At 45.0% G+C, this 14,999-nt stretch overlaps 1 protein-coding gene across 3 annotated transcripts in view; it reads left to right on the top strand.

The window, feature by feature from the left end:
• prex2 (phosphatidylinositol-3,4,5-trisphosphate-dependent Rac exchange factor 2) overlaps positions 1-14,999 on the top strand; it is a 266,799-nt gene that overhangs the window by 122,419 nt on the left and 129,381 nt on the right. For all 3 annotated transcript variants that reach the window (XM_060899865.1, XM_060899866.1, XM_060899867.1), the window contains 4 exons: positions 204-276; positions 1,551-1,693; positions 6,941-7,033; positions 14,642-14,790. In XM_060899865.1, the coding sequence (XP_060755848.1) occupies positions 204-276; positions 1,551-1,693; positions 6,941-7,033; positions 14,642-14,790 (458 nt within the window). The remainder of the gene's footprint in view (positions 1-203; positions 277-1,550; positions 1,694-6,940; positions 7,034-14,641; positions 14,791-14,999) is intronic.

Below are 14,999 nucleotides of genomic sequence, written 5' to 3' on the forward strand. Positions count from 1 at the left end.
GCTTTGAAGTAAGACTAATTGAAATGTACATCTCTTCTTCAGGCGTGTCACTGGATAACCCCAGGCGATGAGCCAACCCTTCTCAGTTGTTCTCCTTTGAGTCGTTTTTGATGTAAATGCGTTCGACTTGTGCGCAGTGTAATGTGTGGTAGTTTAACAGTGCTTGGCAGACAATGAAAACTGTCATTTTTTTCTCTTTCAAGGGTGACTGTCGAACAAGAGAAGAAGCGCTGATCTTGGGGGTGGAGCTGTGTGACAATGGATTCATGCATCATGGTATGATTGGCATCTCTCGCTTTCTCTTCCTTCAAAGGCACTACGCGTATATACTCCAGAGAACAAACGCTCCATTGTGTTCCTCGGCTTGATCCTGTATTTTGCCACCCAAACAGAACCTTATATTAGAGCCAATCTTGCTAATCTTTTCCAATTAGTCCAAGTGATCGTAAGTTCTAGCGAATGGTCTGTCTCCATAGTGACTGCTTGTTTACTAAATCCAAGCCTTATATTTGAAGACTGGAGCCACGCTGGGCCAAACTCCACATCATGCATGACTCACACTTCATTTGTCATTATGTTTTGGACAGGTCTGCACCCAACTGCCCACAATTAAGCGACAAATTACAGAATATATGGGTCATAATGACCCCAACGAATCTGTTTCCATCAATCAGTACCAAATTTGCAACAGAATCACATGCGTTCATGCCCCTGAGTTATTACGCTTGCTTACATACACTATTATGACTGCTGACGTTATAGCTGATCTTGTTAAATGGAGGAAAATAAGGAGAAAAATATTGCTCACATTCTTTTTTTCTCACTGGGGGTATTTTGCACATAGGGAAAACAAATCACAATTGAGGTTGTGTTACTCTGGAGACAGGCTTTAAAAAAGGCCTGGGGTTTTCTCAGCAGTGTGAAACCCCCACCATTCTGAGAGAGAGAGAGAGAGAGAGAGAGAGAGATCCAAACTCCCCTTCTCCATCGCTTTTCAGCTTTTTTTCTCCTAAATTATGAGTCTCTCACACAGAAAGTGCTCGTGGTTCAGTTTTCACACTCACAATGCCTGAAAATAAGCACCAAAAATCAGAGCTTGAGTACCAACGCATAAATATATCCTGAAGAAAAATCCTAAAGTTTTTCAGGAACACAAGAAGTTTTGTTTTTGTCCAATTTACTTTAAAAGAGAGAAGAAAGAGGCTGATGAAGGAGCGGATGCTTATAGCTGATTTTTTTTTTTAACTATTTTGACTCACAGGTGTTCCACAACATGAAATGTAACTATAAATGGATAAAAACTGTGATGTGGTGTTCTTTTAACAAGTTACAAATTGCAAACAAGTTCATAAATTGCTGTCGTATGAAAGGAATAAAACGCTTTCGGATATGCTGTTATAGGAAAATAGGAAAATAGAACTTCAGGTTGGGAACAGTAATTCCGCTTCACATCAGGGTCGCATGTTTTCCCGTAAAAGAACAGTGTCATGTTTTATTTCTTACTTGAGGTCTGAATACAGGACATGGTTTAATTCTCACTTCTTTCACAGTTCTGGAGAAGAGCGAGTTCAAGGACGAGCCCCTTTTGTTCCGCTTCTTCGCCGACGAAGAGATGGAGGGATCGAACACCAAGCACAAGCCCATGAAGCACGATCTGAAGATCGTCGAAAATGTCATTGCTAAATCTCTGCTGGTGAGTGATGAGTGGCTGTAATTTCTCACAGCTGGTATCGTTTACCGTGTGCTGCTGTGCCATTGTGTCCAGTCACGCAGCTCTGCTGATTTGTAGCATTTCTTGAGTTTGCGCTTGGGCCAACTTTGCGATGTAATTCATTAACTACGAATGACTGCTTTGAAACCAGTCTTTCATTGCTGCCATGTTTCAAAACTGCGGAGGCGATCGGCTTGGCTTGGAGGACACGTGCGCAATAGCTCAGCGAAGTTGTGGAAAGATGCAGCACAGTATTTCCAGTGGCATGTCGATGAAACCTGAAGTGGATTGGGACTCAAAAGAAAAAGAAAAAAAACAAAAACAAACGATCAGTAGTCTCAATTCGAACTGTGAGTTAAATGTAAGTGACTTATATTAATAACTCCAGTTTGAATTCAACAGGAAAGTTATATTTCAGGAAGAATTTTATTGTAGATTATTTGTTGGAGGGCGGCACGGTGGTGTAGTGGTTAGCGCTGTCGCCTCACAGCAAGAAGGTCCGGGTTCGAGCCCCGTGGCCGGCAAAGGCCTTTCTGTGTGGAGTTTGCATGTTTTCCCCGTGTCCGCGTGGGTTTCCTCCGGGTGCTCCGGTTTCCCCCACAGTCCAAAGACATGCAGGTTAGGTTAACTGGTGATTCTAAATTGACCGTAGGTGTGAGTGTGAATGGTTGTCTGTGTCTATGTGTCAGCCCTGTGATGACCTGGCGACTTGTCCAGGGTGTACCCCGCCTTTCGCCCGTAGTCAGCTGGGATAGGCTCCAGCTTGCCTGCGACCCTGTAGAACAGGATAAAGCGGCTACAGATAATGAGATGAGATGAGATTATTTGTTGGATTTGATGCCTACTGGAGAAAAATGCATAGCATTTAAACTGTTGAACAACACCTCAGACATTTGCAGTTATCTCGCATGGATAGGATGAATATTAAATGTTGGAAAGTTGATGATTAAATCAGATACTGAATTCTAATTTAATATGTTTCCATGTTTCGTGGAACAATATATTGGCCATAAAAAGCCAATGAAGCCTTTGAAATAAGAATTGATTGTAAAATGCAATGTACAATCAATCAATCAATCCTGGCAAGGGAACAATTGTATATACTGTAGCTGCTTTCAGGAACTAACTTGTCATGAAATGTAACTATAAACAGTAAAAAAGTATTGTTCATTGAATTTTCTCTTGATCATTTGGCATTGTTTCTGTATTTAGTAACTAGATACATACACTATACGATTTAGAAATGTAATGAAGCACACGATCACGATTCATATATTTGACAATTATTCCACGAAATCAAGTCGTACATGAACTGATAGCGGCTATAAGCCATGTACGATGAGATTGAGTGGAATAACTGTTTCATTCTATCCACATTCACTGGATTTTGAGAAACAGAGCATTTTTATTTTTTTGCAAATTCGATAAACAAAAACTTCACACAAAACGTCCACCAAAATCATTTCCGCTTAGAATGTAAACAAATCGGCGAAATGACAGGAGCGATTTGTGAAAAATGCTATAATAATAATTCTCGTCTCGTCTTCTTCCGCTTATCCAGGACCGGGTCGCGGAGGCAGCAGTCTAAGCATGGAAGCCCAAACTTCCCTTTCCCCAGACACCTCGGCCAGCTCCTCGGGAAGAACACCGAGGCGTTCCCAGGCCAGCCGAGAGACATAGTCCCTCCAGCGTGTCCTGGGTCTTCCCCGGGGCCTCCTCCCGGGGGGACATGCCTGGAACACCTCCCCAGGGAGGCGTCCAGGAGGCATCCGAAAAAGATGCCCGAGCCACCTCAGCTGGTTCCTCTCGATGTGGAGGAGCAGCGGCTCTACTCCGAGCTCCTCCCGAGTGACTGTGCTTCTCACCCTATCTCTAAGGGAGCGCCCAGCCACCCTGCGAAGGAAACTCATTTCAGCCGCTTGTATCCGCGATCTTGTTCTTTCTGTCATTACCCAAAGCTCATGACCATAGGTGAGAGTCGGAACGTAGATCGACCGGTAAATTGAGAGCTTCACCTTTTGGCTCAGCTCCTTCTTCACCACGACGGACCGGTAAAGCGACCGCATCACTGCGGAGGCTGCACCGATCCGCCTGTCGATCTCACGCTCCATCCTTCCCTCACTCGTGAACAAGATCCCGAGATACTTAAACTCCTCCACTTGAGGCAGGACTTCTCCACCAACCTGGAGAGGGCAAGCCACCCTTTTCCGGTCGAGAACCATGGCCTCGGACTTGGAGGTGCTGATTCTCATCCCAGCCGCTTCACACTCGACTGCAAACCGCCCCAGTGCATGCTGAAGGTCCTGGTTTGAAGAAGCCAACAGGACAACATCATCCGCAAAAAGCAGAGATGAAATCCTGTGGTTCCCAAACAGGATTCCTTCCGGCCCCTGGCTGCGCCTAGAAATTCTGTCCATAAAAATTATGAACAGAACCGGTGACAAAGGGCAGCCCTGACGGAGTCCAACATGCACTGGGAACAGGTCTGACTTACTGCCGGCAATGCGAACCAGACTCCTGCTCCGTTCGTACAGGGACCGGACAGCCCTTAGCAAAGAGCCCCGAACCCCATACTCCCGAAGCACCCCCCACAGAATACCACGGGGGACACGGTCGAATGCCTTCTCCAGATCCACAAAGCACATGTGGACTGGTTGGGCAAACTCCCATGAACCCTCGAGCACCCTATGAAGGGTATAGAGCTGGTCCAGTGTTCCGCGACCAGGACGAAAACCGCATTGTTCCTCCTGGATCCGAGGTTCGACTATCGGTCGAATTCTCCTCTCCAGTACCCTGGAGTAAACTTTCCCTGGGAGGCTGAGAAGTGTGATTCCCCTATAATTGGAGCACACTCTCCGGTCCCCTTTCTTAAAAAGAGGGACCACCACCCCAGTCTGCCACTCCAGAGGCACTGTCCCCGACCGCCACGCGATGTTGCAGAGGCGTGTCAACCAAGACAGCCCCACAACATCCAGAGACTTGAGATACTCAGGGCGGATCTCATCCACCCCCGGTGCCTTGCCACCGAGGAGCTTGCAAACCACCTCAGTGACTTCGGCTTGGGTAATGGACGAGTCCACCTCTGAGTCATCAGCCTCAGTCTCCTCAGTGGAAGACATGACGGTGGGATTGAGGAGATCCTCAAAGTATTCCTTCCACCGCCCGACAATGTCCCCAGTCGAGGTCAACAGCTCCCCACCCGCACTGTAAACAGTGTTGGCAGAGTACTGCTTCCCCCTCCTGAGGCGCCGGACGGTTTGCCAGAATTTCTTCGAGGCCGACCGATAGTCCTTCTCCATGGCCTCCCCGAACTCCTCCCAGTTCCGAGTTTTTGCCTCCGCAACTGCCCGAGCTGCAGCACGCCTGGCCTGCCGATACCCGTCGGCTGCCTCAGGAGTCCCGGAGGTCAACATGGCCCGATAGGACTCCTTCTTCAGCTTGACGGCATCCCTTACTTCCGGTGTCCACCACCGGGTTCGGGGATTGCCGCCACGACAGGCACCGGAGACCTTGCGGCCACAGCTCCGAACAGCTGCGTCCACAATGGAGGTAGAGAACATGGTCCACTCAGACTCAATGTCCCCCGCCTCCCTCGGAAGCTGGGAAAAGCTCTCCCGGAGGTGGGAGTTAAAGACCTCCCCAACAGAGTGCTCGGCCAGACGTTCCCAGCAGACCCTCACCATACGTTTGGGCCTGCCAGGTCTGTCCAGCTTCCTCCTCCGCCAGCGGATCCAACTCACCACCAGGTGGTGATCAGTTGACAACTCAGCCCCTCTCTTCACCCGAGTGTCCAAGACATAGGGTCGGAGATCAGATGACACGACTACAAAGTCGATCATCGACCTCCGACCTAAGGTGTCCTGGTGCCACGTGCACTTATGGACACCCCTATGCTCGAACATGGTGTTCGTTATGGACAAACTGTGACTAGCACAGAAGTCCAATAACAAAACACCACTCGGGTTCAGATCGGGGAGGCCGTTCCTCCCAACCACGCCCCTCCAGGTGTCACTGTCATCGCCCACGTGAGCATTGAAGTCCCCCAGTAGCACAATGGAGTCCCCAGTCTGAGCACCCCTCAGTACCTCTCCCAGGGACTCCAAGAAGGCCGGATACTCTATACTGCTATTTGGCCCGTAGGCACAAACAACAGCAAGAGCCCTCTCCCCAATCCGAAGGCGCAGAGAGGCGACCCTCTCGTTCACTGGGGTAAACTCCAACACATGGCGGCTGAGCTGGGGAGCTATAAGGAAGCCCACACCAGCCCGCCGCCGCTCACCATGGGCGACTCCAGAGAAGTGGAAAGTCCAGCCCCTCTCGAGGAGCTGGGTTCCAGAGCCCAAGCTGTGCGTGGAGGTGAGCCCGACTATCTCTAGCCGGTACCTCTCAACCTCCCGCACAAGCTCAGGCTCCTTCCCCCCCAGCGAAGTGACATTCCATGTCCCAACAGCCAGCCGCTGTGTCCGGGGGTCAGGTCGTCGAGGCCCCTGCCTTCGACTGCCACCCAATCCACACTGCACCAAACCCCTACTGCTACCTCTGTGGGTGGTGAACCCACAGGAGGTCGGGCCCACGTCGCCTCTTCGGGCTGAGCCCGGCCGGGCCCCATGGGCAAAGGCCCGACCACCAAGCGCTCGCATACGAGCCCCAACCCCGGGCCTGGCTCCAGGGTGGGGCCCCGGCTGCGTCCTACCGGGCGACGTCACGGTCCTGGATTTTTTCTCCATAGGGGTTTTTTGGTGAACTGCTCTTGGTCTGGCCTGTCACCTAGGACCTGTCTGCCTTGGGAAACCCTAACAGGGGCATAATGCCCCCGACAACATAGCTCCTAGGATCATTCAAGCACACAAACCCCTCCACCACAATAAGGTGGCAGTTCTAGGAGTAATAATTCTTGAAAAATAAAAAAAAAGATACTATTATTCCATATTTTGTTGCTTTTTTATTTTTGGGGGTTTTGTTTTTGAATAGAGTTTTTATTTCGTCCTTGGTTGGTTCAGCAACACACTCCATCATTATATTTTTCTCTACTCACGGTATAGGATCTGATATCCTAGTACTAGAGTAGACAATCAGAGCATGTGATTGCTCATATCCGGTGAATGTGGACAGAATAAAATGCATTATTATCAAACCCAGAGGTTAGATTGTATTTCTTTCTGCACAGCACCATCTCAACTCAGCATAGTGCTGCTGCTGATCCTAAACTCTATGCACTCGTCTCTGTAGATAAGGCCTAGTGATGGAGGATACGGCTTCACTCTTGAGGACCGTAACAGGGTTCCAATTATCAAGTCGGTGGAGAAAGGCTCTCATGCAGAGGTAAGTTTGTACACCCCTACTCTACTCATTCTTTGGGTTTTCTGTATTTTGACTATTTTCTACATTGTAGAACAATATACTGAAGACACCAAAACTATCAAATAACGTATGGAACACAGATGGACTTCCAGTATGGGGTAAACAAAAAGCATTAAAAAACAAAACAAAAAAAATGTTTGATATTTTAACATTCCTCAAAGTATCCGGCGTTTACTTTGATGACGCTTTGTACACTATTGGCATTATCTTAACCAGCTTCATGAGGTCGTCACCTGGAATGCTTTTCAATTAACAGCTGTGCTTCGTCAAAAGTTAATTAGTGGATGAGTTTCTTGCCTTCTTAATGCGTTTGACATCATCAAACAATAAATAATAAATCATACAAATACCGTAAATGTCCCTATTCTACACCACAACTGTAATAATCCATATTATGTCAAGAACTGCTCAACTAAGTAAAGAGAAACGACATCCATCATTACTTTAAGGTAGGGCTGCGTACCGGTACTGTGTACCGGTACTGTACCGTGAAAATCGATTCGGTACAGGTCCAAAATACCGGATCATGAAGTACCGGTAATGTACCGATATAAATTTACACCAATGCTTATTTTGTTACTGAAGATGCGTAAATCCTACCACAAAGACGAAAATTTAGCACTGGAAAAGACGTAAAATGCCGCGCTGAAACTTGAAATCGGAGCCATCTTTGATTTGAGATCCTCTCGCCACAGTCTCACGAGACATTGCGAGAGCTTGGCTGATCCAGCGTTCTGATTGGTCAAAAAGACTCAAAAGCAGGTCAGCCATTTTTCCTTTGCTGGCATTGGTGGCCTTTGTTGCTTTGTGTAATTTTGCCGCGTAAGTTAAAGGCCGCGGACTGCGCGTAGTCTGTAGTACTCTAGTGTAGTCACTTCTCGCTGTGAGACAACTTATGACTTTTTGTCCCAAGTTAACTATAGGGTGACTGAGAAGTGAGGTAGGAAACCTAGTTATGTTCGGTTTTCTTTGAATAAAGATACTGACAAGTTGTCAACAGTTTATTAATGTTTCTGTCATTATTGAAGAAGTTCAGAAGAACACATGTTAATTTGTCAAATTGTTCAGGTACAGGTACAGGTCCGGACCTGTACCTAAACCTCTGTACCAGTACCTGTACCTGTACCCGATGTTACGTTTAGGTACGCAGCCCTACTTTAAGGTATGAAGTGACTTTTAATTAATAAAAATAAAGAAAAAATACTGAATTCAAAGGTGTGTCCAAACTTTTGTCTGGTCCTATATTTCTCGATCCTTTCCTTTCGAGATGTTTCAGTATCCCATCCAGGACACCCTTCATTGTCGTTTGATGTCATCATTTTTAGCATCCTGCAAACATTGTTTGTTCACAAGAAATGATTTCAGACAAACAGCAGCTTCTTCTTCTTCTGTTGTTGACCACAAAATACCTAACTAGATAACTAAACCCTAAACCTAACCCTTTTGTAGCTAGTGAACGAAGAGCTAGCATGGTAGAGCTAGTACTTTCACTAATATAGCTGACTTGCAACCACGTGATCAAAATGTGCTACGTCATGAGCGTCCGCCATGATGGTGGATATACAAAGCAACTAGGATGGCAGCCGCTGAAAGCGTGTCTGTAAACAATGCTGAATTTTCTCAGTATTACTAAGATTTGAACGGTCGAGCGAAGATTCAACACAAAGAGAAGATAGATATGTATGGTTTTGATCCATATTACTTAAAAAAAAGTGGGTTTATTCTAAGGATAACATGCTTCTACCGACCATTGAATACCCATATCAGTTTGGAAATATTAAATTTATGGAAGTTTTGAAATAATATTACTTTATTTCAGTCAAAATTAGCTGACCTGGTATTAATTTCCCAGCTTCAACCGTGGTGTCTTAGAACTCCACAGGCGAGCTACCACATGGAGCTTCTGCAAATTTAGCTGTCTTCCTCCTCCTTTGAGCTTGTTGGTGTCGTTCAGCTGCTGAAGAATCAAGTCCGACCTTGGATGAAACATAACCCATTTTCTGAATGGGCGCCCAGTCTGGATTGTTTCTATTGTATAATTTTGCTGGCGCTCCTAGAAGCGAAATAGTAATACACGTGTTAAAATTATAACAACGACCGAGTGAACCACGACAAGAGAACGCTCATTTTATAGCAAAATTCGAGCAACACGAAATAAAATTCTTCCGTGATATTATTGAGAAAGCTTTTGAATCTGACCTGAGATAAAATTATTACTGCAAACATGAACTGTTTTGGTTTTAGTCTTTGTTAGATCAGCCCTGCCAATGTTGTTCAGCCGTGCTCGTCTCCTCTCCGTACTAAGCCTCAGAGTTTCCTCGCCCTCTTTCCGAATCACAGACGGAATTCTAAACAATCGGAATGTGCCCCGGTCACAAGGACTGTTGTGACCACAACCATATACAGCACAAAGATATGGCAGAGCTAAAAGAACGCTTAAAGCAGTGGAAAAACAAAGAGAGTTGTGCACGCGTGAATATGTTTTGTATGGAATATCACTTGACCACGCATTTGTATCTACACCAACATGGCCGACATCCAGGCTTCTATTTTGCTTTGATGTCACTTGTAAGTCAAGGATAGCTCGATAATTCAACCTGTTCTCAGGACAAAGGTGTATACGAGTACTTCCGTACTAGGTCGGCTTCAGCTGGGCCCAATGTCATGATCCATATCTGGGTCACAGCGCCTCCAATTCTGATGAATGGCTCCAATGCTGATGAATAGGCAGTTTAGAGTAGCCAGTTGACCTAAATCTGCATGTCTTTGGACTGTGGGAGGAAACCCACACAGGCATGAGGAAAACATGCAAACTCCACACAGAAAGGCTCCATTCAGCCATGAGGCTCGAACCTAGGACCTTCTTGCTGTGAGGCAACAGTGCTAACCACTGCACCACCGTGTCACCAAATGTGTATAAATATTAATAAATGAGGTGCAGCAAGACATAAGAAAACATACAAATATCATCCCTGCTTTTAAGGTGCCTCTAAACCTTTGTAACTTAGTTTATGGATTAATCGAGTCATGCAGATTGTTGTTAACAATTGTGTGATGATGTTGGTTGTCTTTCTGCTATCTATGAACACAAATACGACTCTTAGCTACAAGATAAAAATATCACAAAGATTTTATTTAAATGTCTTGTTTGTTTTCTTGCAGAAGACTGATCTGTCATGTTTGTTATTAGCTTGAGGTTGTATTTGAAATGAACCAACATGGTCTTGGGGTTTAGTATGAAACTGAACAAAATCCAATCACATCACTGTCAATCGTTTTAAATGAGATCATGCTGAATTAGCTTGCTAATCTTATACCTCACAGTTTACGTAGCTAGCCTACAAGGTAAAAGACCTACACTGAGAGCTAGGGCGTAATTTTGGGTAGGGACGCTAGGGACGTGTCCCTACCAATATTCAGCTGCTACTGTGTAATCACGATCAATAAAACCGATGTCCTAACCTGAGCAATGATTATATGGCACACAAAGGGTTAAATGTATGACACTGCTAATAATCCCCCCTCTAACGTAGATATCATTCTCTGATTAGCTACCTGTTTCTCGCTAACTTACATGGTTGGCTATCCCAGCTGTCACGCCATCTGCTGTAAAAGCAGCACACTTCCCACAGCAGCCGTGACTATCCGCCCATCAACCCCCCGTATCTCACACGTACACACCTGACCTACCCCATGCACCCCCCACTCTCCGTCAGCCTACAAATTGAGCTGGACTTCGATGTCTATGCATGCTTGCCCTACGACTCGCATGCTGACTTGAGTATCATGGATGACGGCCGCCCTCCCAAGAAACGAGACATTCGTTCATTCTTCTTCAAAGTCAAGAACGTAAGTGCAGGGTTTCCGTCGAGCTTTAAAAACTCAACAAAATCCTTTTGATGTATGGAAACCCTTCATAAAAGTATTGCTGCGGCTCCTTAGGCAGGTTTAGCAACGTGACAGGACACATCAGAGCTAGGCTACTGCATAACTGCAGAGAAAAGGAATGCTGGAGCAATGTAACTTGGTGTTAGATAATATCCTCGATGAATGAATGTTAAATTTATAGACCTAATGGTTTTACAGAATGTAAGTAGTCAGATGTAGGCTACTGCATGGCCATGCAGATGTGCGACTTGCATTTGGCTAGGCTAGATACAACAAATCCATGGTCCTTTACTGCCACCTACAGACGAATATTGGTAACTGCAGCATGAACATAAAAGAAGTCACAAGCACATCTGCAGTGAAAATCATAACACACGTTACGAACACAGAAACAGGCAACAAAAAGACATAATATGAAAAATGGAGGGGCAACAAAAAGACAAAAAATGGGGGGTATACTACAAATGCAATACTAATGTAATCATAATCATGCTATAATAGGCAATCACTAAATTATATATCCAAATATCATTTTAACTAAATTTGAGCTTAATTACAGAATAGAAAATGCCGCCAGTAGCACCTATTTATGAGTGTCTCAATAAGGCAGTCAGTGAATTTTGAGACCCCCCCCAATGTCAAACAATACAGATATTGAATTTAAAAAACCTCAATATTTAATGCTAAAAATGCTTAAAGTTTTTAATTTTTATTTTCATGTATTTCTGTGGAAGAGACAGAACGACTGCTTAAACACAAATTAGGAATTGTGTGGTGTAAAAGCAATAAATCATCAGATTCTAGCAATGTTGGGTTAGGTGCCTTGCTCAAGGGCACTTCAGCCATGGATGGAGATGTAGGGAGAGGTAAGGGTGGGATTTGAACCTGCAACCCTGGGATCCAAAGACCAATCAACTCCCTAACCATTAGGCCACAGCTGCCCTCATCAACCTATAAGATCTGCATGACATGAAATTATGATTGCTAATGGAAAAAAAAACACCTTTTGGAAGCTCTGCCTTGGATCGCTTTTGTGTCCCCACCAATGTCAAAATCAAAGTTACTCCCTTGACTGAGAGTAATAGCCTTCGTGCAATGCTTCCTTCAATTTTGGCGAAGGCTCAGGTGGCCTAAAGATAAAAATGTTGTCTAGTTTGGGTACGTAATCACGGATTTGAATGCAGAACATGTGTGTTGCAGTTTTTTTTTAAATGCAATTGTAATCAGATGACCAGATTTATAGAGTGTTAGGATAAATATTTGATAAATCAAAATTGTGATCGTATGACATCCATTGTGAGATGCTGAACTGAGTTTGATTATCCATAACCGCTTATCCTGTGCAGAGTCGCAGGCAAGCTGGAGCCTATCCCAGCTGACTATGTGCGAGAGGCGGGGTACACCCTGGACAAGTCACCAGATCATTGCAGGGCTGACACATAGAGGCCAAGTTTACATTAGACCGTATCTGTCTCGTTTTCTTCGCGGATGCACTGTCCGTTTACATTAAAATGCCTGGAAACGCCGGGAAACGGGAATCCGCCAGGGTCCACGTATTCAATCCAGATCGTGCCTGGTCCGGTGCTGTGTAAACATTGAGAATACGCGGATACGCTGTGCTGAGCTCTAGCTGACGTCGACATTGGACAACGTCACTGTGACATCCACCTTCCTGATTCGCTGGCGTTGGGATCACACACACAGCGGCTCAGTCCCGAATCACTGCTCGTGCGCTTCACTCGCGCGCTCTGTGAGCTGCGCAGGGCCGGAGTGCGCACCCTCCAGAGGGCACTCGCTGTTCAGGGCGGAGTGATTTGGAGCGCAGGAGGAAGCGCTGAGCTGCACTGAGGTTTATTTACACATTTCAACCTCCTTCAGGCGCTTAAACTCAGTGAGAACATGAACATCACAGCCAGGTGTGTTTATCTGCTGGAGAAGGTGTTCGCTTGCCATCCTTCCACTTGCAAGTGGTGAGTGACTTGCGCATGCCCGATATGCACTGGGATCATGTGACGTGCCGTCTAATTAGTCATGTGATTAGCGTATCCGTGTATTGGCGTTGCTGTGTGCACGCGAATCGTGTATTGGCGTTGCTGTGTGCACGCGAATCGTTTTAAAAATGTTAATCTGATGATCCGCAATAATGTAAACAGGGCCAGAGATAAACAACCATTCACACCTAGGGTCAATTTAGAGCCACCAATTAGCCTAACCTGCATGTCTTTGGAGGAAACCCACACAGACATGGGGAGAACATGCAAACTCCACACAGAAAGGCCCCCGTCAGCCACTGGGCTCAAACCCAGAACCCTCTTACTGTGAAGCAACAGCACTAACCACTACACCACCGTACCACCAAGTTTGAGATGCAACTGTTCAAATTTTAATTCATGAGAAATTCCTTCGATCAGATCCCCAATGCTGTGATCGCAAGGATCGTCGTTTTACAGATTGAATTCTCTCTGTGTTAGAAAGAGGTTTCAGGTTTAATTCTTGTGGCGAGTCAGAAATAGAAAGCTTTATAAGCTCCGAGGCAATTTCTCTTTTTAGTGTTTCTGAATCTTGGCTCTGTTAAATAAGACTCTACTATCTGAGGCTGTGGAAACTTGATCCGTCTTAATGGGGGATGGTATGATGATGCTGTCCAGAGCTGAAGTGATGCTGTGTGTGTGTGTGTGTGTGTGTGTGTGTGTGAGAGAGAGAGAGAATGTGGAGTTGCAGTTCACGATTCCAATATGGTGTTGTTAAATCAGGCAATATGCTTCAGCTCTGCACTCGCATAGATAAAGGACCATCTCGTAAAAACCACTCTGCATTTGACTCACACGCAATATGATGCATGAGCTCTAGACAGGAAAAGGAGAGAGAACAAGGGAAGGGAAAGGCCAGCTTTTCATTTTATAGAATGCTGAATCGACATAGAAGGGAAGCGTTCAGCTCGCTTGCGGTTTCTCAGGAAAACGGAGTGACATACAGTGGGGGAGAGATGGAGATATGGACAGTAAGACAAGCGACGTGTGGGTGTTTCATTCACTGAAATCGCTGAGCTCCACTAAGAGCCAAGCACAGGAAGTGGCGTATTGCAATGAAAGATTTAGTGCTATATCTGTAGTTTGGGGGTTGTGTAAAAATCATAGCAGATATTTGCTTAGACCAGAGGAAGAGGCTTTACATAGCAGATTTTGTAAATCTGTTGTAAATCAAACTGATATTGACTTAAAATGAACTAGCAGGATATATCGCAGAGCCCAGAAAGGTTTAAAGGGCATGGCGGGTCAGGTTACAGGATATTAGTGTAAAGGATGGATAATGAATGCATGCAGTGGCTCATTAGGGATTAGATTAGATTAGATTAGATTAGATTAGATTAGATTAGATTAGATTAGATTAGATTAGATTAGATTAGATTAGATTAGATTAGATTAGATTAGATTAGATTAGATTAGAATTTCAGGATCTGGGGTGGGTTTCAAGCCAGGTTGAGAAATATGGCTAATAAGTTTAACCATTTTATCATCAGGATATGACCAAACGTGAGAGAACTGACGTAATAAATCAGAAATGAGAGAATAAATAGAAAGTAAAGCACAAATAATTTCCTCAGCATATCTAAAATGCATCAGTGTGTGCCGAAGTTTACTTTTTCCATTATTTATTTATTTATTTTATTTCTTTGTGCAGATGGCGGGGATGGAGGTGGGGAAGAAGATCTTTGCTATCAACGGAGACCTGGTTTTCTTGAGGCCGTTCCATGAAGTGGAAGCATTTCTCAAGCAGTGTTTCAGCAGTAAGGGTCCTCTTCACGTGCTGGTCAGCACCAAACCTCGAGAGTACGTAAAAAGCAAAGTCTGTCCAGGTCAAAACAGTTCACCAATTATTCAGCACTGCAGTGAAGAGCCGACTTATTAACTGTTGAAATATCCACACTGTTCTTCATGTGACTAGAAATTAGTGTAGTGAGAGTTCAGTTGTGGGTGTTTTTTTTTTTTTATTTGTAGTATTTGAATTTAGAGTTCATTAGATCTCTGATTGCTAATCA

This window comes from Neoarius graeffei, chromosome 19 (assembly GCF_027579695.1).
Source record: "Neoarius graeffei isolate fNeoGra1 chromosome 19, fNeoGra1.pri, whole genome shotgun sequence".
NCBI classification, from domain to species: Eukaryota; Metazoa; Chordata; class Actinopteri; order Siluriformes; family Ariidae; genus Neoarius; species Neoarius graeffei.